The following is a 24,303-nucleotide window of genomic DNA, read 5'->3' as shown; positions in this document are numbered from 1 at the left end:
GGAAGCATTCCTCCCTTTGAAACTAAGACATCTAGACCTGCAGAGCATAAGGTGGCAGGGACAGGAAGCAAAAATTTTACGAGTGGGTCACTCGGGTAATAGTGAGTGGTGCCACTTCCATTTCCATCCCTTGATTCCTGGACCCATGAATCCTGGCTATGGGAGAAACAGCATCATATATTGGATGCTGGTTGAGAGTATATACAACCCCTGGAGAACACTGCCCTAGCCCTGCAAGGTATTGCCACATAGCTGGCACTATAATTGCGTCTTTACAAGGCCATTCCATTATTCTATCAAGCCAGCTGCTTCGGGATGATTGGGAAGATGGTAAGACTAGCGAATTCCATGAGCATGAGCCCATTGCCACACTTCATTTGCTATGAAGTTAGGATGATGTTGTGTGGACACCATGATGGTGGATAAGGCATTCTGTAAGACCACAGATGGTGGTTTTAGCAGAAGCATTGCATGCAGGGAAAGCAAGTCCATATCCAGAGTAAGCATCTATTCCAGTAAGAACAAGATGCTGCTGCCCTTTGCACCATGGAAGTGGTCCAATATAATCAAGCTGCCACCAGGTTGCTGACTGATTACCTCCAGGAATGTTGCCATATTGGGGACTCAGTGCTGGCCTCTGCTGCTGGCAGATTGAGCACCCAGCAGTGGCTGTAGCCAAGTTGGCCTTGGTGAGTAGAAGTCCATGTTGCTGACCCCATGCATAACCTTCATCCCTACCACCATGGCTACTTTGTTCAGAAGCGCGTTGAACAATGATGGGAGTGGCTGGGGAAAAGGGATCACTGGTTTCCACAGAACTCATCCTCCTATCCACTTGATTGTTAAAATCCTCCTCTGCTGAGGTTCCCCTTTGGTGAGCATTCACATGAGACACAAATATCTTCTCTTCTTTGGCCCATTCCAAGTAGTCTATCCACATACTTCTTCCCCATACATCTTTGTCACCAATTTTCCAATCATGTTCCTTCGAAGTCCCTGACCATCCAGCCAAACCATTGGCCACAGCCTATGAATCAGTATACAGTCACACATCTGGCCATTTCTCCTTCCAAGCAAAGTGAACAACCAGATGAACTGCTCCAGGTATTGCCCATTGGGAAGATTTCCCTTCATCAATGTCCTTCAGGGAGGCCCCAGAAAGGGGCTGTAATGCTGTTGCTGTCCACTTTCGTGTGGTTCCTGCATATTGTGCAAAACCAGGCATGAGTTTTCTTTTCCTCAGTCAAATGATTATAAGGAACTCCTCATGAGGCCATAGGTGCATACTGGGAGAAGGCAGGTCGTGTGACAGGAGTGGAGACCATGGGCATTTTGGCCACTTCCTCACGCAACTTACTTGTGCCTTCAGGTCCTTCTCAGGCCGGATCTCATATATACCACTTCCGTTTAATGATGGAGTGCTGCTGTGCACGTCTCACTTTATGACTCTGTGAGTCCGACAACACCCAGCTCATGATGGGCACCTGAGGCTGCATGGTTACTTGGTGACCCGTGGTTAAATGTTCAATCTCTACTAAAACCCAGTAACAAGCCAAAAGCTGTCTCTCAAAAGGAGAGTAGTTTTCTGCAGAGTATGGCAGGGTTTTGCTTCAAAATCCTAAGGGTCTGCACTGTGATTCACCAAGGGGGTCTGCCAAAGACCCAAACAGCATCTCTATCTGCCACTGACATCTCAAGCACCATTAGATCAGCTGGATCATATGGCCCAAATGGCAGAGCAGCCTGCATGGCAGCCTGAACCTGTTGCAGAGCCTTTTCTTGTTCTGGGCCCCAGTTAAAAACAGGTTTTTGAATTGCTTGATAAATAGGTCTGAGTAGTACACCCAAATGAGGGTGCCTCCAAATGCTGCCTCCAAAATCCAAAGAGACCCAACAGGCATTGTGCCTTCTTTTTAGTTGTAGGAGGGGCCAGATGCAACAACTTATCCTTTACTTTAGAAGGAATATCTTGACATGCCCCAATGGTTTAGACCTAAGAAAGTACCTTTCGATTGCACGTGGTGCTCTATTCATGGTCATGCCCTGTTCTTCAAGCGGCATTTTCCCCCATGGCTACTTTAAACTAAGAAGTCCCTTTCAGGCACAGAGAATCCAAGGATCCTAGCCATCATATAAAATATTGCTTCTATTTGGAAAATAGGTTCCAAGTTTCAAACTTACAGAAGCTTTTTTGGGGGAGGCGGGGGGAAAGAAGCCAGGTAATCGTGAAACTGCCATTGAAAAAATTATGGACACTGTAACCACTCAAGGTAGCCTTTGCCTTAAGATAAACCAAGAAAATTTTAGACATGCCCATCTCTCTTTCAGGAGTCCCGGGGTGGTGCAAATGATTAGGCACACGACTACTAGTTGAAAGTTTGGCAATTAGAACCTACCCAGAGGTACCTCAGAAGATAGACCTGGTGAACTGCTTCCAAAAGGTTAGCCTTGAAAACCCTATGGAGCAGTTCTACTCTGCACAGATGGGATCACCATGAGTCAGAATTGACTCGACAGCAACCAACAACATCTCTCTTTCAAACTTCTCTTGAAGCAGATTATCGGGAATTTCTTTATCAAAATAAAGGGAATTTGTAGAGCTCGAAAAGTCCAGGGAGGAAGAAAAAAGAACACTTCTACCTAAAAACTTAACTAAATTTTTGATGACCAAATAAGCAAACAAATATATTTGAAATGGTTTTCTTCAGTTGATAAACAAATTAACCAAGCCCAGATAATGAAATGAAAAGGTATAGCCACTGTAAAACTGAAATTTGGGAATTTCAGAAAGGATCCATCTATCAATGCCCGCTTACTCTTGGCCTGAACACAAGACAATGCAGTTAGTTTTGCTAATGGAAACCCACAGAACCTAGGGGTTAAGACTTCTGTTCTTTTTCAAACTTGTGTCTAGTTGCCATAGAGTAGATTGACTCACGGAGAACCCCTGTGAGTGGGAGTAGAACTGTGCTCCATAGTTTTTTTTTTTTTTAAATAATTTATTTTGTTGTTGAAAATATACATAGCAGAACATAACATCAACTCAACAATTTCTACCTGTACAATTCAGTGACATTGATTACATTCTTCAAGTTGTGCAACCATTCTCACCCTCCTTTTCTGAGTTGTTCCTTCCGCATTAACAGAAACTCACTGCCCCCTAAACTTTCTATCTAATCTTTCGAGTTGGTGTTGTCAGTTTGATCCTATATAGTTAAGTTTTTTAAAAGAACGCAATGCTCAAGACAGACATTCTTTACTTATTAAGCTAAACTCTTCTTTGGTTGAAAACTGTGGTGGTGTAGTGGTTATGTGCCGCAGCTGCTAACCAAAAGGTTGACAGTTCAAATCCACCACGTGCTCCTTGGAAGCTCTATGGGGCAGTTCTACTTTGTCCTATAGGGTCGCTATGAGTCGGAATTGACTCAGTGGCAGTGGGTTTGCTTTTTGGTTTTATTCTTTGGTTTAAAGAAGACTTCAGGGAATATTTTTGGTTTAAGGTTTAAAGACTATCTCAGGGCAATAGTTTTGGGTTTTCATTCAGCCTCAATGTACAGAGATTTCAATGACTGGTGTTTTGGAAGTAAGTCATCAGGCCTTTCTTCTGAGGCACCTCTGGGTAGACTCCAACATTTGGTTAGCAGCCAAGCACGTTAACCGTTGCACCACCAAAGGACTGCTCAAACTTGTACGGGGAACACAGTAGCTGTTTCCAGCACTCAGCACCTGTGTTAAAGTGGTACAAATGGTAACATTTGTCTCCTGTAATGAGTTCTCTTCAGAGGGTTAGGGAGGCGTGTTCTCAAAATTTAAAACAAGTCTGAGACTCTCTCAAAACAGATTTCTTACATGCCTAAAACAAAACAAACTAAAAAATTCAAATAAACCAGTGGACTCTACATTTCAAATTATTTCTGTCAATATGCAAATATTTTCAAGTATTTGTTCTTAAGGTTCCTGTTGAAGCAAGGAGACACAAGGTAAGGCAGGTGGAAGAAATTTAAAACTCATGACCTCCAGATGAGTTTCCCAGATAAAACCTGCACCATTGAAGCCTCATTTTTCTTATATTATGCATCCCTCAGCAGCAATGAATATAATCATTTACAATGTTTTGCACCTGTTCATTGCTTTCTAATTTTTTTAAAGTCTTTAATTGCTTACATTTTGATCCTCCCATTCCCTGATCCTCTCCCTGGACCCATACACACACACACACAAGGAATGCCTGCATGCACACAGTTACACTCACATACAACACTGCACTATTTGGTCTTTAAGGGTAAGAAAGACAACTTTTAATTTGACATCGCTGCTAGCACACTATTTGTTATATGCCTGGTAACTAAGAGACTAGATGTAAACATTCTAAAAGAGCTACTTTTGGTCTTCACTCACTGGAATAAAACAGATGAAAAGTGAGAGAAATATTATTGTCACTTAAGAAATCATCATCTGTGCATTCATCCATCAGAAAACATATACACTAGGAAAATGAGGCTCACATGGAGGCATCTGTGACCATTCATTCTCTCCGTTACTTTTTTTCTCTATATTATTTACGACTCTGTTTCCTCCAAACACGCTCGCTCCCGAGTGCTAATTACACTAAAAAAAATTACACTGCTCCTTACAAATGATCAGAGGGGCAAGTGCATGGCACAGTATCTCCACTGGGTGGCGCCTGTGTGTAATAGCGTGACTTTAAGCCCGGCATTTATAATTAGTTTTCTTCCAGTTTCATTAAATGAGTGCTGAGAAAAGTCTTAAAGCCAATCCCTTTATAAAGCAAGTGTTTCAAACACTACTTCTATGCATATGGGATGGCCCAATGGTTTGTTGATCAGATAATTAAATATTTTCAATAAATATTTCTGTACAAGAAATACTTTCTTGTCTTCTGTCCAAGCAACGGCTGTCTATAATGAAGGAGCCTGAGTGTGTGCTGTTTGTATTTCAGGAAGAGAAGCTGGGAAATGTCAGGAAAACGAATTCTCACCTCTCAAATCGCCCAAATCATGCATTGAAACAAAATAACATACCGTAAATGTCCACAGAATTAATATGATATGTACTCATTAGCATTCTGTGTAATGCCTATGTTGATAGGGTCCCAACCTAACTTTCCTCCCTCGTTTCTCACCCTTTTGTATTCATGTATCTCACACACTAGTCAAAACGAATTCTTCGCTACCGTGTAGACATAAAATTCTCTTTCAGGCCTTACTGCCTTTTACATGCAGTTCTTCTGCCTTCCTGAAAAGCCCTCCCTTTTCTACATAAGTCCAGTTCCTGAAGACCCAGCTATAGTATATTACCTGGGACTTACCGGCTCACTCACTCTACCGGTGCTCTTCCGTCTCCTCTGGGATTCTCTGGTCTAGTACAATCGTTTGCAGTTCTCTGCCTGTTTGTGTCCTTGCTTATCTCTGTAACCCCAACACCTGGTACATACAGCAAAAACTGGCCATTCTGGAGTCCAAAAATTTAATTGTATTGGCTCAGAGTCACATTGCAATGTCAGGCTTGAGCCTGCTGCGGAGAATGAGAACCAATTGCTAACACGTGGAAGATGAATTCACCACATATTCACATACATATGGTTCCATTTGTGGGAAATGTCCAAAACAGGCGAAGGTACAGAGACAGAAAGTAGATTAGTGGTCACCTAGGGCTGGAGGTTTGGAGAGAAATGGGGGTAACTACTAACTGAACTGGCATAGAGTTTTGTTTTTGGGGGGGGCGGGGGAGGGAGCAATGAAAATGTTCTAAAAATTAAGTATTGTAATGGTGGCACAGGTTTGTAAATATACTAAAAGCCACTGGATTATGTACTTTAAATACTGGATGGTATGGTTTGTGTGGCATAGCGAGGGCTGAATAATGGTCCTCAAAGCTACCAGCCCAAGCTACCAGCCCCTAGTTCCTAGAACCTGTAAATGTAATTTTGTATGTGAAAAGGGTCTTTGCAGATGTCCAGGTAAGAATTTTGAGAGAGAGCAATTATCCTGGTTTATCTGGGTGGGCCCTAAATGCAACGACATGTGTCCTTATAAAAGACAGGAAGAGGGAGATTTCTCTGACAGAACAGAAAGAAGGAGGCGATGTGACCTCGAAGGCAGAGACTGGTAATGCGGCCACAAGTCAAGGAATGCCACCAGGCACCAGGAGCTGAAAGAGGCAAGGAATGGATCCTCCATAGACTTTCAGGAGGGTGTGCAGCCCTGCTAACACCTTGATTTTGGCCCAGCGATTCTGATTCTGGACTTTTGGCCTCCAAAATTGGGAGGCAATAAATTTTTGTGGTTTTAAGCCACCAAGTTTGTGATAATTTGTTACAGAAGTCATAGGAAATAAAGCAATATGTGAATTATACCTCAATATAGTTGTTAAAAAAAATGTAATGTCTCCACAATTATGTAGATTTTTCGTTCCCTTGTCTTTACATTTATAGTAATTTTTATCTTATATATTCTATTTTGACATTCTGTAAGTTCATAAAATTTTAAGAGAGTGCTTTCATCTTTACGAATTTTGAACTTTACAAATACAAATTTTAACATTCACAAATATTAGAAATACTCTTGGTTCCATGAAATGATTTTAAGTCTTGAAATTTGCTCAGTTTTGTTTGCTTGCTTGGTTATTTTCATTTACACGATATTCCCTTAACAAGTCTTTTACTTTCATTTTTTGTCACTTTATATTAAATGAAAATATAAAGTTGAATAGCATTTTTATCCAATTATAAAACACATCAATCGTAAGACGAACTGCTGATTTAATAATAGATTTTTGTGGTTTGGGAAGACGGAGAAGAATTACTATTTACTCAAATGTACACAGTGATTGCAAGATGTGTCCTGACTTCAAAAATGCAAAAAGAGTTGTGGAAACGTAATAATTGGATTGCTTGGTCTGATTCAATATAAGAGTTTTTATCTTTTAATAGGGAAGTCTAGCTCTTTTATATTTATTAAAATTTAATTGTATACATATATTGCATTTCATTCTTTCTGTTTTTTTTTTTAGCTTCCTTTTTGTTTCTGTCCATTGTTCCACGCACAGTAATTTGTTTTATTTATTTTTTTAGTTGTTCTTTAGGTGAAAGTTTACAGAGCAAACCGGTTTTTCATTCAACAATTAATACACAGATTGTTTGGTGACACTGGCTGCCAACCCTGTGATGTGTCAACATTCTCCCCTTCTCCACCCCAGGTTCCCCACTTCTATTTGTCCAGTTTTCCTGCCCTGTCTTGTCTTTGCTTTTGGGCTGGTGTGCCCATTTAGTCTCATATACATAATTAAACTATGAAGCACATTCCTCATGTGTGTTATAGTTTGTTTTATAGGTCTGTCTAATCTTTGGCTGAAGGGTGAACTTTGGGAGTGACTTCAGTACTGAGTTAAAAGGGTGTCCCAGGGCCATACTCTTGGAGTTTCTCCAGTCTCTGTCAGACCAGCAAGTCTGGTCCTTTTTTGTGAATTTGAATTTTGTTCTACATTTTTCTCCCACTCTGTCAGGGACCCTCTATTGTGATCCTTGTCAGAGTGGTCGGTGGTAGTCAAGCACCATCCAGTTGTTCTGGGCTCAGTCTGGTGGAGGCTGTGGTACCTGTGTTCCATTAGTCTTTTGGGCTAATTAATATTTTACTTGTGTCTTTGGTTTTCTTCTTTCTCCTTTGATCTGGACAGGATGGGACTATGCATAGTAATTTGGAAGATAAATGTTGCATTTATACTATCAATATTGGCTAGGTTTACTTTTTTCAAAAGCGTGTTTTAATAGTTTAACAATTTAATAGCTTAAAAAATAGTTTTTTTAATGTCAGAGTCAAGCATGAAAATGCATTAAAAAAAAAAAACTCCCCCCTCTTCCCACAGTGGTTAAGAGCTCGGCTGCTAACCGAAACGTCTGAAGTTCAAATCTACCAGCCACTCCTTGGAAACCCTATGTGGCAGTTACTCGGTTCTATAGGTCACAATGAGTCAGAATTGACTCGACAGCAGTGGGTCATTCTTCCCATTTAAGACAAAGTTTAGCAAAATTTTGCTTTTTTTCTACACCCCTGCAAGTTATTTTATATTATATATTACTTCTTTTGAGAATAATTTGGTATTTTACTTATCCTGTAACTAGATTAAAACAATATTTGATATCTTTCTTTTATCTGGTTTCAGTGCTTACCACCAGTTTTTTGTTTTTGTTTTTAAATAATATTTTATTGTGTTTAGGGTGAAAGTTTACATAGCAAGTTAGGTTCCCATTGAACAATTCCTATACAAATTATTCAGTGATATTGGTTACAGTTTTCATAATGTGTCATCATTCTTATTCACTCTGTTCTGGTTTTACCATTTCCAGTACTCTAGTTACCCTGTCCCTTTACCTTCTCATCTTTGCTTTAGAGCAATTTTTGACCATTTTGTCTCATACAGATATTTTTTAAAGGAGGTCATTACTTATACGTGTCTGTCAGTTTGCTGTACTGTGGGGGCTTGCATGTTGCTGTGATGCTGGAAGCTGTGCCACCAGTATTCAGATACCAGCAGGATCACCCATGGAGGACAGGTTTCAGTTGAGCTTCCAGACTAAGACTAGGAAGAAGGACCCAGCGGTCTACTTCTGAAAAGCATTAGCCAGTGAAAACCTTACGAATAGCAGTGGAACATTGTCTGATATAGTGCTGGAAGATGAGCCCCCCAGGTTGGAGGGCACTCAAAAGACGACTGGGAAAGAGCTGCCTCCTCAAAGTAAAGTCGACCTTAACGACGTGGATGGAGTAAAGCTTTCAGGACCTTCATTTGCTGATGTGGCACGACTCAAAATGAGAAGAAACAGCTGCAAACATCCATTAATAATCGGAACCTGGAATGTAGGAAGTATGAACCTAGGAAAATTGGAAATCATCAAAAATGAAATGGAAAGCTTGAAGACTGATATCCTAGGCATTAGTGAGCTGAAATGGACTGGTATTGGCCATTTTGAATCAGACAATCAAATAGTCTACTATCCTGGGAATGACAACTTGAAGAGGAATGGTGTTGCATTTATCATCAAAAAGAATGTTTCAAGATCTATCCTGAAGTACAACGCTGTCAGTGATAGGATAATATCTACAAGGAAGACCAGTTAATACGACTATTACTCAAATTTACACACCAACCACTAGGGCCAAAGATGCAGAAATAGAAGATTTTCATCAGCTGCTGCAGTCTGTAATTAGTCAAACTAGCAATCAAGATGCATTGATAATTACTGGCGATTGGAATGTGAAAGATGGAAACAAAGAAGAAGGATCAGTAGTTGGAAAATATGGCCTTGGTGATAGAAACAATGCCAGAGAGGGAATGATAGAATTCTTCAAGACCAACGACTTCTTCATTGCAAATACCTTCTTTCACCAACATAAACAGTGACTGTATACACGGACCTTGCCAGATGGAACACACAGAAATCAAATTGACTACATCTGTGGAAGGAGATGATGGAAAAGCTCAATATCGTCAGTCAGAACAAGGCCAGGGGCCGACTGTGGAACAGACCATCAGTTGCTCATAAGCAAGCTCAAGTTGAAACTGAAGAAGATCAGAGCAAGTCCACGAGAGCCAAAATATGACCTTGAGTATATCCCACATGAATTTAGAGACCATCTGAAGAATAGATTTGATGCATTGAACACTAGCAACTGAAGTCTAGACGAGTTGTGGAATGACATCAAGGACATCATCCATGAAGAAAACAAGAGGTCATTGAAGAGACAGGAAAGAAAGGAAAGACCAAGACGGATGTCAGAGGAGATTCTGAAACTTGCTCTTGAGCGTCGAGCAGCTAAAGCAAAAGGAAGAATTGACGAAGTAGAAGAATTGAACAGAAGATTTCAAAGGGCGTCTTGAGAAGACAAAGTAAAGTATTATAATGACATGTGCAAAGAGCTGGAGATAGAAAACCAAAAGGGAAGAACACGCTCAGTGTTTCTCAAGCTGAAAGAACTGAAGAAAAAATTCAAGCCTCGAGTTGCAATAGTGAAGGATTCTATGCGGAAGATATTAAACAACGCAGGAAGCATCAAAAGAAGATGGAAGGAATACACAGAGTCATTAGACCAAAAAGAATTAGTCGCCGTTCAACCATTTCAAGAGGTGGCATATGATCAGGAATCGATGGTACTGAAGGAAGAAGTCCAAGCTGCTCTGAAGGCACTGGCGAAAAACAAGGCTCCAGGAATTGATGGAACATCAATTGAGATGTTTGAACAAACAGGTGCAGCGCTGGAGGTGCTCACCCGTCTATGCCAAGAAATATGGAAGACAGCTTCCTGGCCAACTGACTGGAAGAGATCCATATTTATGCCTATTCCCAAGAAAGGTGATCCAACTGAATGTGGAAATTATAGAACAATATCATTAATATCGCACGCAAGCAAAATTTTGCTGAAGATCATTCAAAAACAGCTGCAGCAATATATCGACAGAGAACTGTCAGAAATTCAGGCTGGTTTCAGAAGAGGACGTGGAACCAGGGATATCGTTGCTGATATCAGATAGGTCCTGGCTGAAAGTAGAGAACACCAGAAGGATGTTTACCTGTGTTTTATAGATGCAAAGGCATTCAACTGTGTGGATCATAATAAATTATGGATAACATTGCGAAGAACGGGAATTCCAGAACACTTAATTGTGCTCATGAGGGACCTTTACATAGATCAGGAGGCTGTTGTTTGGACAGAACAAGGGGATACTGATTGGTTTAAAGTCAGGAAAGATGTGCGTCAGGGTTGTGTTCTTTCACCACACCTATTCAATCTGAATGCTGAGCAGATAATACGAGAAGCTGGACTGTATGAAGAAGAACGGGGCATCAGGATTAGAGGAAGATTCATTAACAACCTGTGTTATGCAGATGACACAACCTTGCTTGCTGAAAGTGAAGAGGACTTGAAACACTTACTAATGAAGATCAAAGACCACAGCCTTCAGTATGGATTGCACCTCAACATAAAGAAAACAAAAATCCTCACAACTGGACCAATGAGTAACATCATGATAAACGGGGAAAAGATTGAAGTTGTCAAGGATTTCATTTTACTTGGATCCACAATCAACAGCCATGGAAGCAGCAGTCAGGAAATCAAAAGACACATTGCACTGGGTAAATCTGCTGCAAAGAACCTCTTTAAAGTGTTGAAGAGCAAAGATGTAACCTTGAAGACTAAGGTGCGCCTGACCCAAGCCATGGTATTTTCAATCACATCATATGCCTGTGAAAGCTGGACAATGAATAAGGAAGACTGAAGAAGAATCGATGCCTTTGAATTGTGGTGTTGGTGAAGAATATTGAATATACCATGGACTGCCAAAAGGATGAACAAATCTGTCATGCAAGAAGCACAACCAGAATGTTCCTTAGAAGTGAGTATGGCGAGACTGCGTCTTACATACTTTGGACATGTTGTCAGGAGGGATCAGTCCCTGGAGAAGGATATCATGCTTGGCAGAGTACAGGGTCAGCGGAAAAGAGGAAGGCCCTCAACGAGGTGGATTGACACAGTGGCTGCAACAATGAGCTCAAGCATAATAACGATTATGAGGATGGCTCAGGACCGGGCAGTGTTTCGTTCTGTTGTGCATAGGGCCGCTATGAGTCAGAACCGACTCAACAGCACCTAACAACAACAACATTACTTATGGGTGATATTTTTTGTTTTATGGGCCAATCTGCTATTTAGCTAAAAGGTGACTTCAAGGGATAATTTCAATTTAAGTTTTAAAGAGTATTTCAGGGCAACAGTCTCAGGGAATCCTCTACTCTTACCAATCCAGTAAGTCTGAACTTTTTAAGGAATTTGAGTTCTGTTCCACGTTTGTCTCCTATTCTATCAGGATCCATCTACTGTAACCCTGATCAGAATGGTCAGTAGTGGTAGCCTGACACAATCTAGTTCTTCTGGTCTCAAGGTAGATGAGAACATGGTTTGTGTAGACTATTAGTCCTGTAGACTACTTTTTTCTCTGAGTCTTTGGTTTCTTTCTTTGTTTTTTGTTTCTGGATGAGTAGAGACCAATAGTTGTACCTCAGATTGCTGCTTGCAAGTTTTTAAGACCCCAGACACAACTAACCACATTGAGATGCAGAACATATACTTTATGAACTATATTATGGCAGTTAACTGAGTTGTCCCACGAGACTATGGTCCTAAACCTTCAAAGCCAGAAAAGCGATCTAGCGAGGTGTTGGGTTACATCTAAGAAGTATCTGTAACTGTGTCCCCTATGTGGTTTATTATATATATACAGGTGTACATGCATGCACACACACACCTGTATGTACATATGCCTATAGATACATCTATCTGGACACACATCTGTACTCATATATTCATACCCATACACATACATGTCTATATACATATTTGTGTAACCACACGCAAATCAGTAGGTAAAATGGGCAAAGGATATGAACAGGTAATTCACAAGAAGAAATTTTAAAATTACACAAAAATGTTTACCCTCGCTAGTAATCAAAAAATTAAAAAAAAAAAAAAAGGCCATCAAATTGCAGAGGCTTCTTATATTCAGTAATGTCCACTGTTGGTGAGAACGCGATACCTTGAGACCTCACCTACACTGGTGATGGGAGAATAAGTCAGTACAATCTAGAGCACAATTTGACAATAGATATCAAAACCCTAGCAATGTTCATATGCTTTGACCTAGTAATTCCATTTCTAGGAATCTATTCTAAGAAAATTATTAGGGCTTTAAACAAAAATTTATATGCAGATATTAGTCTTATCATTTTTATAGTGAAAAAGGAAAAAGTAGATATCCAACAATAAAGTATTAAATAAATTATAATACAATCACATAATGGAATATTATATACCAAAACCACACTACTGTGGAGTCAATTTCAACTCATAGCAACACTGTGTAACTGGCCCATAGGGTTTCTATGACTGTAAATCTTTATGGAAGCAGGCCACCACATTTTTCTACAGCAGAGTGGCTAGTAGGTTCAAACCACTGACCCTTCAGTTAGCAGCCAAGTGCTTAACCACTGAGTCACCAGAGCTCCTTGGAATATTATATATTTAAAAAAAAAATACAAAAACCCTTGCCATTAAGTTGATTCTGACTCTTAGATGACATTACAGGACAGAGTAGAACTGTCCCATATGGTTTCCAAGGAGCAGCTGCTGGATTCAAACTGCTGACTTTTAAGTTAGCAGGCAACTGCTTAAACACTGAGCCACCAGGGCACTGAAATCATGTTTCAAGGACCAAGATGGAGTAGATTAACTTCTCCCTGTTCTTTCTGCTAAAGTACAGCTAAAAACCCTGGATATTAGCTATAAAATAAACTTAAGAAGACTATGAAAGTTACCTTGACTATGGGACTCATCCAAGTTAAACAAAAGAAAATAGAGGAAAGTGGTATTGAAAGATATGGAACAACACAAAAGCAACTTATGGAAGACTTAGGATTCCAGTACCATTAAACTGCCTATTTCCCTACAGTAGAATAATACTTTCTCAGATACAGTGTAATGTTGACTTTGGAACCAAATCGCCTGAGTCCAAATCTCCTCAGCTCCACTGGCTGTAAGAGCTTGTGCAGGTTACTTAACCTTTCTGCACCTTATGTCCTCCTCATCTGTAGAAATAGGGGTAATAATAGTGTCTGCCTTACAGGGTTGCTGAAAGGATTATCTGAATAACTTAGAACAATGCCTGGCCTATAGGAAATGCTCTGTAAGTTTTAGTTCTCATTATTATTATTTGATTAATTTTATATTTAGTAAAAATATTCATAACAAAACATACACCTATTCAACATTTTACACACATATAGGTCAATGACATCAGTTACATTCTTTGCATTGTGTCACCATTCTCACTACCTCTATCTGTATTGTTTCACCACCATTAACTTAGACTTTGTCCCCTAAACTTCTCTGTGGTTTAGAGTTAATGTTGACAATCCGATCTTGTATAGATTATTCTTTAAAAGAACACACTGTTCAAGGCAAACATTGTTTACTAGTTGAGCTAAACTATTGTTTAAAGATGACTTCATGTGATAGTTTTGGTACAAGGCTTATCTCAGGGCAATAGATTCAAGGGTTCCCCCAGTCACAACGGGTACAATAAGCCTGGTTTCTATAAGAATTTGAAATATTGTAACACATCTTTTCTCTTCTTGATCAGGGTCCATCTCTTGGGTCCTTGATCAAAATGTTCAGTAATGGTAGCCAGGCACTATGCCATTCATTATTATTTTTATAACCATATTTCATTGAATCTAAGAAGCTGGTTTTTCTTGATCTTACCAGAAGGTAGCAGTGGAAGTTTTTCATACTTTCACATCATGAGTGCCACTGGTTGAAAGCAGTTGTTAAGATGCCCTTGATTGTAAAATGCAACCCAATTTCAGAGTGGTTAATATATTTTAAAGTGTGTATCTTAAAATCAATAAAATAAGTTATTATGCTTTCATTTCATTTAATTCTCAGTTAATGTATATGTGCCATCCACCATAAGACAACTGAACCTGGCAAAAGAATTTGATTCAAATATTGAATAATGTAACTTCTTACTTCAGTAAATGTATTTTTGTCCAATCTTGGTTCCATTGAGTCAGTAATCTCCAATTGTTTGCAGCATGATTCTAATAATGGAATAAAGGTTATTAGATAGTATGATTATATTACATTCATATTTTATGTTCACATTATAATGCTTTTAAAAAAGAAAATAAAATTATTTCATAGCTAATGTTTATAAGTATCTACCATAAAGTAGCTGATATACTGTTGGGTAACATTCCATCTACTACAAAATTATTATTTTTACTGACTTTTATTTAACCAATCAACCCAAATACTAAAAAGACTGAGCCTACATTTTTAATGACCAGGTTAGGATAAAGCAGAAATACATACGTACATTAATAATATAAAATAATACAAAATCATTTGTGTTGGTTTGTCCATCTATGCTAAAAACAAACAAACAAAAAAACCAAACCCATTGCTGTAGAGTCAATTCCAACTCATAGTATCGCTATAGGACAGAGTATTACTGCCCCATAGAGCTTCCAAGGAGCACCTGGTGAATTCGAACTGCCAACCTTTTGGTTAGCAGTCATAGCTCTTAAACACTACACCATCAGGGTTTCTAGCCATCTATGCTGGCAGATTCTAAAATACAACACCTCTATAAACTTCCTTTTTAAAAACTTACTTTTGTCTTTAATGTTTCTTAAATTAAATAAAAGTACTATATTAATACGCTCTAGGTTCAAATAATTCAGAAATGTAAACAACTAGACATGAAAATCAACCTTTCCTGGACCCATTGGGACTGAAGGAATCCCTGAGTCTATTGCCCTGAGGTAATCTTTAAGCCTTGAATAGAAACTATCCTATGAAGTCATCTTTAAATTAAACAATAGTTTAGCTCAACTAGAAAGAATGTTCACCTTGAGCAGTGAGCTCTTTTAAAGAATTATCTATATGAGATCAAATTGACAACCCATAAAACCCACTGCCATCAAATCAATTCCGACTCATAGCGACCTTATAGACAGAATAGAATTGCCCTATAGAGTTTCCAAGGAGTGGCAGGTAGATTTGAACTTCTGACCTTTTGGTTAGCAGTTGAGCTCTTAAGCGCTGCACCACCAGGTCTCTTTCCAAATTGACAATAAAAAACAAAAAAAACCCAGAAATTGACAATAGTAACTCTAAAACACAGAGGAGAAGTTTAAGGGACAGTCTAACTTAATGGTGATGTATTTTCTTTTTTATATGTAGAAAATGTTGAATGGGTGTATGTTTTGTTATGTATATTTTCACCAAAAAAAAAAAGAAACTCACGCCTTCCCTTACCCAGTGCCAGCAATCATTATACTTTGCCCTAGAAGTAACTGCTATCAATTGTTTAATGTCATCCTTCCAGAAAACTTTATATGCATTTACATATGCATATATATACATTTATATCTTTTATTTTTAAAAAAACATAAATATGATAATATTGATCTGCAACTTCCTTTCTTTCGCATTACCACTCATCTTATGAAACCAAAACCAAAAACCATTGCCGTCAAGTTGATTCCAACTCACAGCAACCTATATAGGGCTTTTCAAATAGGTTCTGGAGCTCAGGGCGGAGGTCTGGGATGGGAGTATGGGTTGGAAGTCATCAGCATTTAGATATTAGCTGAATTCACAGATTTGTATGAGAAAACCCAGGGAGTGTATATAATTCGTAGAGTGATCAAAGAGCCAAAAAAGGAAACCCTGGAAAAGAGTATTTAAGGTATAAGCAAAAGAAGAGCCAAGATCAAAAATAGAAGAAAAATCAGGAAAGAATAATATCACAGAAGCCAAGAAAAAAGAATTTCAAGAACAACGGAGTGATCAATAATGGTGAATGTGGCAGTTAGTTCAAATAACAATTTTTAAATGTCCATTTGATATGAGAATTGTGTGATCTTTATTGACCTTACCAAAAGACAAACTCACAGATCATATGGAACCTCCTGAAGAAAGAGCTAATAATGCACTGACTTTCCTACTTCTTCTAACAGTAGTCCCTCCTGCCTATCATGGGCTGGCACAAGGGCACAGAAAAGGCTCTTCAGTCACTCTTGAGTTTTGTATGAGATATTAGATATGTGGTCCTAAGATAACTGGATAAGCTTTCATATAAGCTTATGCATAGGATGCTGATATCCCCATCCCAGACCATCCCCCTGAGCTTGAGGAAGATGATGTAAACCAGACTAGTTTCTACCAGTTTGATGCTGGTAAGTTGTATGTGTCTCTCCCCTTGCTAGACTTTGAGCAATTTAGGGGCAGAAAACATGTCCTAGTCCTCTTTGCTTCTGCCACGCCTTCACAGTATCTGGAATTAAGTGAGGATAAATATTGGATCAGTGAATACTATAGAAAATAAACACTGTAATATAAAAGCTGAGAGAGGAAACAATCATTGTCAACTGGAGTGGTCTGGAATTTCTCTAATTTTGTCAGAATCCCACATACTTGTTGCCATCAAGTCGATTCCAACTCACAGAAACCCTATAAAACAGTCGAACTGCCCCCATAGGGTTTCCAAGGAGCGGCTGGAGGATTTGAACTGCAGACCTTTTGATTAGCAGCCATAGCTCTTAACCACTGCACCACCAGGGCTCTTAACTCATTCTTTCTATACTCTAATCCAAAAGTAAATGAATAAATAAAGTTATTTCAAAGATTTTCGGAATGAGGAGTTGAGGTTGAACTGACTGTGAAAGATAATAGTTTTTTGATAGGCTGGGAACAAGCAGAAGGAGAAAACACTGTCAGCAAGGCCCGAATCATGTTTGGGGACCAGTGATCAGGAAGGTGGGAAGCATATTTTATTTTAAAAGTGAAAATGGACTTCAGACAACTTCTTGTTATCAATGTAATGCAAGTAGTCCAAGAAATCAATTAAATAGGAATTATGTAAATCTCAGGGGCAAAACTTTAGTTCTTTATGCAACAGTCATATTTTTTTTTAACTAATTTCAAGTAGGAAAACCTTTCTGAAAACAAAAGCATCACAATCTCAGGTTCTAACTGAAGACTCAAGGAAGCGTTAGTCCCAAGGACTAATGGACCACATGAACCATCACCTCCACTAGCCTGTGACCAGAAGAACTAGATGGTGTCCAGGTACTACTATCAACTGCTCTGACCAGGAACACAATAGACGGTCCCGCTTAGAATCAGATGGAGAAAAACGTAGAACAAAATTCAGATTCATAAAAAGACTAGACTTACTGGTCTGATAGATACCAGAGGAACCACTGAAACTACAGCCCTAAGACACTCTTCTAACGTGAAACTGAAGTCACTCTTGGAGATCATCTTTCAGCCAAATAATAGACAGCCTTATAAAATAAACGACAGCCTTGAGGAATGTGCTCCTTAGAACAATCAACCATATGAGACCAAAAGGGCAACATTTGCCTAAAAGCAAAGATGAGAAGCCCAGAAGGAGCAGGGAAACTGGGGACCTCTGGGTGGAATTGGGGAGAATGCTAACACATTGCTGGGATTGGAACCACTGTAACCAATTTGTGTATGAATCACTGAATGGGAAACTAATTTACTATGTAAACTTCTACCTAAAGTGCAATAAAATGTTAAAAAACAAAAAACTGAGGTTCTCCATAGGGGTGGTACTGCGCCTCCCCCTCAATGAACACAGTAGAAATTTGTGAGTGAGTCTTGGTTGTCACACTGATGGGGAGTAAGGGTAAGGGCAGAACTCCTACAATTCCTGCACAATAAAGAATCTCCCCTTCCCGCTAGATAGACAAATAAGTAAAAATATGCTTATAATAATTTTGAGTCTAGGACCTAACTCTGCTATTGAATTTTCTAAGAATGTGACTACTATGAAAATTGACAGAGGGTTGTACTTTGTTTCATTCTGGAACTTTACCAAGAGTTGTCCACTATTTCAGAAAACTGTCTAGTGGAAGGTAATACCACAAACTACAATATAACACATTTGTGTCAGCCTGCATTTGTAGCTCTCCTATTCATGGGGATTCTATGTCTGTATGCACATCCATCTTATTTTGCCCTTATTTCAAAAATCTCAAATAGGAAGAAATTGGTTAGTTGGATATAATTTTAGTTTCCTATATCTAAACATTCGTTATTGTGGTTGTGTACCATCGAGTAAACATTCACTACAAGTAGGAACAAATATCTGACTACTCCATTATTCTTCTAGTGAAATCGGAGCCAAACATTTATATACTGGAGTGCAGTACATATAATTTTCTTATAAATGTCTTTTCTTGTATTTCTCCCGTATATCACAGTTACAGCATTATACCTTTCTTTTAAAATTCTACGTATTCCAAAAAAAACCCCACTGCCGTCAAGTTGATTCCGACTCATAGCGACCCTATAGAGACCCTGGTGTCATAGTGGTTAACTGCTACAGCTGCTAACCAAGAGATCAGCAGTTTGAACCCACCAGGTGCTCCTTGGAAACTTTATGGGGCAGTTCTACTCTGTCCTATAGGGTCGCTATGAGTTCTATGCATTAGAATATTTAAAACATTCTAGGTGATATTTTCTATGAATTTTTGTAGGGTAGTAAAGGGACATTACAGAACATTTGTAATAAAATGGGGGCATTTTAGGATTATGAATCATTGGTTACTTCTCTGCTTTTCTTCATTCCTCACCTGGAAACAACAGAAGAGCCTAAGTACACCTATAACAGCTTTAAATAATATTTTTTACTCAATATTGACTCTTCATTTGAATTCAGCCAACCCTTTTCCCTCCAAAAAAATAAAGAAAGGAAAAAAAAAAACACTATAGTAATAGGCAGGCTTACCAAGCGGGAAATCTGGATTTTGGAAAAAATCATGAAGAACATTCTGAATCTGTAAATCAGAGAAAAGAGAACATATAATACTCCTCAATTACCACTTATATACTACCTACCTCTTTTAGATTCAAAGTCATCTATGGTTTTTCAGTTTAAGTCCTGAGTGATCCTTTTTTTTTAAAACTAGGGGTAAAAATAGTAATAACTCACGTTTAATTTATAGAATACTTCAAGGTATATAAAGTGCATTATGGATTGAATTGTGTCCCCCAAAACATGTGTTGTAAATCCTAACTTCTGTACCTATGGTTATAATCCCATTTGGGAATGGATTTTCTTTGTTATGTTAATGAGATGGTATTAGTATAGGGTGTGTCTTGAGTCAACCTCCTCTGAGATATAAAAGGAGCAGATTAAGCAAGGAAGCAAAGAAGCTGAGATGGGGGAAGGTAGATGCCATACCACATGATGATCACCAAGGAACTGAGGAATAGAAGGTGAAAAGACCCAAGGACCCCCTCCCCCTCCAGAGAGGATATGGAAAGGGAGTCTTTTTCCTAGAGCTGGAGCCCTGAATTCGGACATCTAGCCTCCTAACTACGAGAAAATTAATTTCTGCTTGTTAAAGACACCCACTCGTGGTATTTCTGTTATAGCAGCACTAAATAACTAACACGATGCTTTCACATGTATGTCCCACATTTGATTACCAACCTTTTTGTGTGAGAAGGACTGGAATGCTGAGAGTGATCTCATTTTGACCTCTGTAGGGGATAATACCAGTGACTCTCAGACACTGGGCATGATGGAGTTAATTCACCTTTGGCAACCACCTTGGCAATCCAAAGAACTCTCTATACTTACTTAGTCATCTAGAGCTGCTATAACAGAAATAGTACAAGCAGATGGCATTAACAAAGAGAAGTTTATTCTCTCACAGTCCAGTAGGCTAGAAGTCCGAATTCAGGGCATCAGCTCCAGGGGAAGACTTCCTCTCTCCGTAGGCTCTGGGGGAAGGTCCTTGTGAGGCGTCAGTCTTCTGTTGGGGAGCATCTCAGCACAGGAACCTCAGGTCCAAAGGCCACGCTCTGCTCCTAGCACTGCTTTCTTGGTGGTATGAGGCCCCCAACTCTCTGCTTGCTTCCCTTTCCTTTTATGTCTATGCCTTCTATCTATTATTTGACTTTTTATGGCAATAGGCCTTATCTCTTGAGACATAAAAGGTGGTGCAGGCCATACCCCAGGGAAACTCCCTTTACATTGGATCAGGGAGGTGTCCTGAGTAAGGGTGGTATTACAATCCCACCCTAATCCTTTCAACCACAGGCAGAGATTATGATTTATAACACACAGGAAAATCACAAAATGGAGGACAACCACACATGGCCTAACCAAGCTGACACATATGCTTGGGGGACACAATTCAATCCATTACACTTACTAATTCTTCAGTTCCTAAAAATGAAATGTCAGAGTTCCCTCGCTCCATTTTTAAGAATTCACTTTGAACTGAAAATATGCTTGACACTGTAACTAACCAATAAGTATTCTCGGATCTATACATACTAAGAGGAAATATTTAGCTTTTAGAATGCAGTTTTTCTCTGGAGCTAAGAGATATGGTCTCTTAGTTCACAGAAGTGATTAGTCATACACACACAGACACACACGCCAAAAAAACAAATCTATTTCTGTTTCCAATGAGAAGTTTGGGAGCTTATCTAGAGTCAAGATTTTGGAAATCTAGCCAGAAATATGTTTAAATGCTCAAAAGAAAACTGAAGGAATCAATTCTAAATGACCAGGCAGGTCAAGAATCTAATTACCTCAGCAGGACAGAATTTAGAGGGAAGATTCCAGCATTCCACTCAGTATTCTAGCAACTGCCCTCCCTTCACCTACCCCACCAATCGTTTACATACATCCCTTTCGTACCACTGCCATGGGAATCATTCCACTGGGGTCCAGAATCCATTCATCGAACTGCTCCTCCAGAGCCTGTTTCCGTGTGTCAGCCACCTTCATTTTTACTTTGTTTATTCTTTCTCTTTGCTCTCTTTTCTCTTGAACAACCTCCTTTATCTTGGATACTCTGAAGAATGTAAAAATAGAAAACATCTTGAGTAAAGACTATTTACATTTGGTTCAGATGGTTCAAATGGCAGAATATAAGCAATCAGAGGCTCATTCAAGCTTTGTACCAGGCTTTCTCTGTGAAATCTACCTTGACTCAAGCTTGCAGTGATCCCTCCTTCCTCCAGCACTTATTGAATTTGTCATTAATCATAGGTTGCCTTCTATCTATTATTTGACTTTTTATGACAGTAGGCCTTATCTTTCCCAACTTAATAACTGTCTTAGGCTGGGTTCTCTTAGGAAGCAAAACCAGAGATGCGTATAGAGAGAGAGAGAGAGATTTATATAAAGGAAATGACTGACAAGGTTGTAGAGGCTGGGAAGTCTCAAGCCCGTGGGTCAGGCTGGAGGTTTATCCTGACTCACGCAGGTACAAGGGCTGGCAAACCCAAGATTCAGACCATGGAGGCTGATGAATTCCAAGATCTACTAGGCAAGCTGCTAGCTCAAGTCCCAGGAACCAGAGGTCAGATAAACAGGAGCCAGCTGCAGGATCCAGAGTGAACAAAAGCCAGTGAACCTTGCCAGAAAAGTCCACCTATATTGGATGCAGGCCACATCCCCAAGGAAACTTCCTTTCAACTGATTGGCTACTCACAGCAGACCCCATCATGGAAGTGATTACATCATTACACAACTGCCAAACTACATCCTAACTGCCAAACCACTGGGAATTATGGCCCAAGCCAAGTTGACACACAATCTTAACGATCACAGTAATGTACTTAAGAAGTAGTAAGAATAGTCCTAGAAGCTGCCATATAAACCCTAAAGGCAAGGTTGAAGGTGCTAAGGTCTTAAGGTAGTGGGCTTCTATCTTCCTGGGACACAGAAATCATCTAGGAGGACTCTGATTTCAGGCCTAGGTTGGGGTCCTGGATGCTGCATTTATAATAAGCACCCCGGGTGATTCTGATGCCTTGGGTCAAACTTTTGAGAAATTCTGTCTAGGATTATATACTGGCCTATTGCCTTTATCTGGCCTGAGTCAAATACTTTGACAGCCCCTACTGAAGTCCTGAACATAATAGGTACCCCTATCCTCACACAGAGCTTCATTCCTCAGGGTGAAAATAGGAGAATAATTGTGATTTTAATGGCTCCTATACTCATCATCAGTTCTACTCTGACACACATGGGGTCACCATGAGTTGGAATCAGCTCAACTGGGAACTCGTTAGTTATGCTCCTCATCTCTATTAGTGCATTAAAACCCCAAGCTGGTTTCGATTGAAGCACCAAAGTAGCTCAGAAAAATTAAAATAATGGCTGGCTTTGAATACAATTTTCCAACAACATTTGAGAGAAGTCTTTATTTTTCAAATGAGAAAACCTAAGGCAATCTTGCAGATTCTGAAATGTAGAAGGATTTTCAATAAGAATTGGTAAATTGACTGGGAACCCAGGTTGTAAAGGAAAAGTGGGAGAATCCTGACACAATGCGGGAATTGCAACCAATGTCACAAAACAATTTGTGTAAAAATTTTTTGAATGAGAACCTAATTGGTGCTGTAAACTTTCAACTAAAGCATAATAAAATTAAAAGAATTGGTAAATTAGATACAGGTTTCCCCTAGTGTCTGAAAGTAGAGTGTTACTATGAATTCTTAAGCCAAAATGGTAAAAAGCTAAGAAGCAACTACCATTAATTATATGGGAAATATTTTTGAGCATTCCCAGACCCAAAAACTAACCCACCAAATCACACCAAATAACACGTAAAACCTAAAATAACACTGAGATGTAGTAAAAGCAGGAATGCTGAGTGTAGTTCCTGGGGAAGGAGCTTGCCAAAGCCACTCTTACAGCTTGGGGTATGTGCTGCCTCTTTGAAGGCTCACTGCGAAAAAATGTTGAATGCTACTTCCACTTTTTGACTTTTTTCGTAGAAGCAAAAATCCGCTTCAAATTTCTTTCTATCAGTGAAAACAAATACTAACAGGTATTTCATAAAAGCGAAATTTCAAAAAGCGGTGGTTAACTGTACCTCTAATAATCCAAACCAGAAAAAAAAAAAAAAAATCCAGCATGGCAAGACTTTGTCTCACATAATTTGGAGGTGTTATCAGGAGGGGCCAGGCCCTGGAGAAGGACATCATGCTAGGTAAAGGTTGGCAAAAAGGAGGATCACCCTCAATGCTGCAACAATGGGCTCAAGCATAGCAATGATTGTGTGGATTGTGCAAGACCAGGCAACATTTTGTTGTGTTTATACCAGGACTTCAAACCACTTCGTTCTGGTTTTAACCCTTGCTGATAATTCACATTTCTAACAAGTTCCCTGCTGAGAATTTGCATTTCCACACCAGATATACTGAATCAGAATGTACATTTTAACAAAATCCCCAGTTGATTCTTATGTATAACTTCCTGGGAACTTGTTAGAAATGCAAACTCTCAGCAGGGGTTCGAACCAGAACAAACCGGTTCAAAGCCCTGTGTTATACATAGGGTCACTATGAGTCAGAACCACCTCAACAGAATCTAACAATAACAACAACAATAATCCAAAAGAAACTGCTAAAATCTACTCAAAAAAAACTCAGTGCCGTCGAGTCGATTCCGACTCATAGCGACCCTACAGGACAGAGTAGAACTGCCCCACAGAGTTTCCAAGGAGCACCTGGCAGATTTGAACTGCTTACTTTATGCCCACATGAGGCTGTCTTCGTTATCTGGTGCTGCTATATGTAACAGAAATATCATAAGTGGGTGGCTTTAACAAACAGAAATCTATTTCCTCACAGTTCAGGAGGCTAGAATTCAGGTACTGGC

General features: G+C 39.3%; 1 protein-coding gene across 1 annotated transcript in view; it reads right to left on the bottom strand.

Moving 5' to 3' along the window:
• EFCAB5 (EF-hand calcium binding domain 5) overlaps positions 1–24,303 on the bottom strand; it is a 113,341-nt gene that overhangs the window by 70,982 nt on the left and 18,056 nt on the right. Inside the window, exons 2-4 of the mRNA XM_064270336.1 lie at positions 21,328–21,484; positions 19,399–19,447; positions 14,601–14,671 (exon numbers count right to left, since the gene is read on the bottom strand). Coding sequence (XP_064126406.1) covers positions 14,601–14,671; positions 19,399–19,447; positions 21,328–21,484 — 277 coding nt within the window. The remainder of the gene's footprint in view (positions 1–14,600; positions 14,672–19,398; positions 19,448–21,327; positions 21,485–24,303) is intronic.

Source organism: Loxodonta africana, chromosome 18 (assembly GCF_030014295.1).
Source record: "Loxodonta africana isolate mLoxAfr1 chromosome 18, mLoxAfr1.hap2, whole genome shotgun sequence".
Classification (NCBI taxonomy): Eukaryota; Metazoa; Chordata; class Mammalia; order Proboscidea; family Elephantidae; genus Loxodonta; species Loxodonta africana.
The sequence above is the reverse complement of the archived record's forward strand: the minus strand, read 5'-3'. Positions and strand labels throughout refer to the sequence as shown.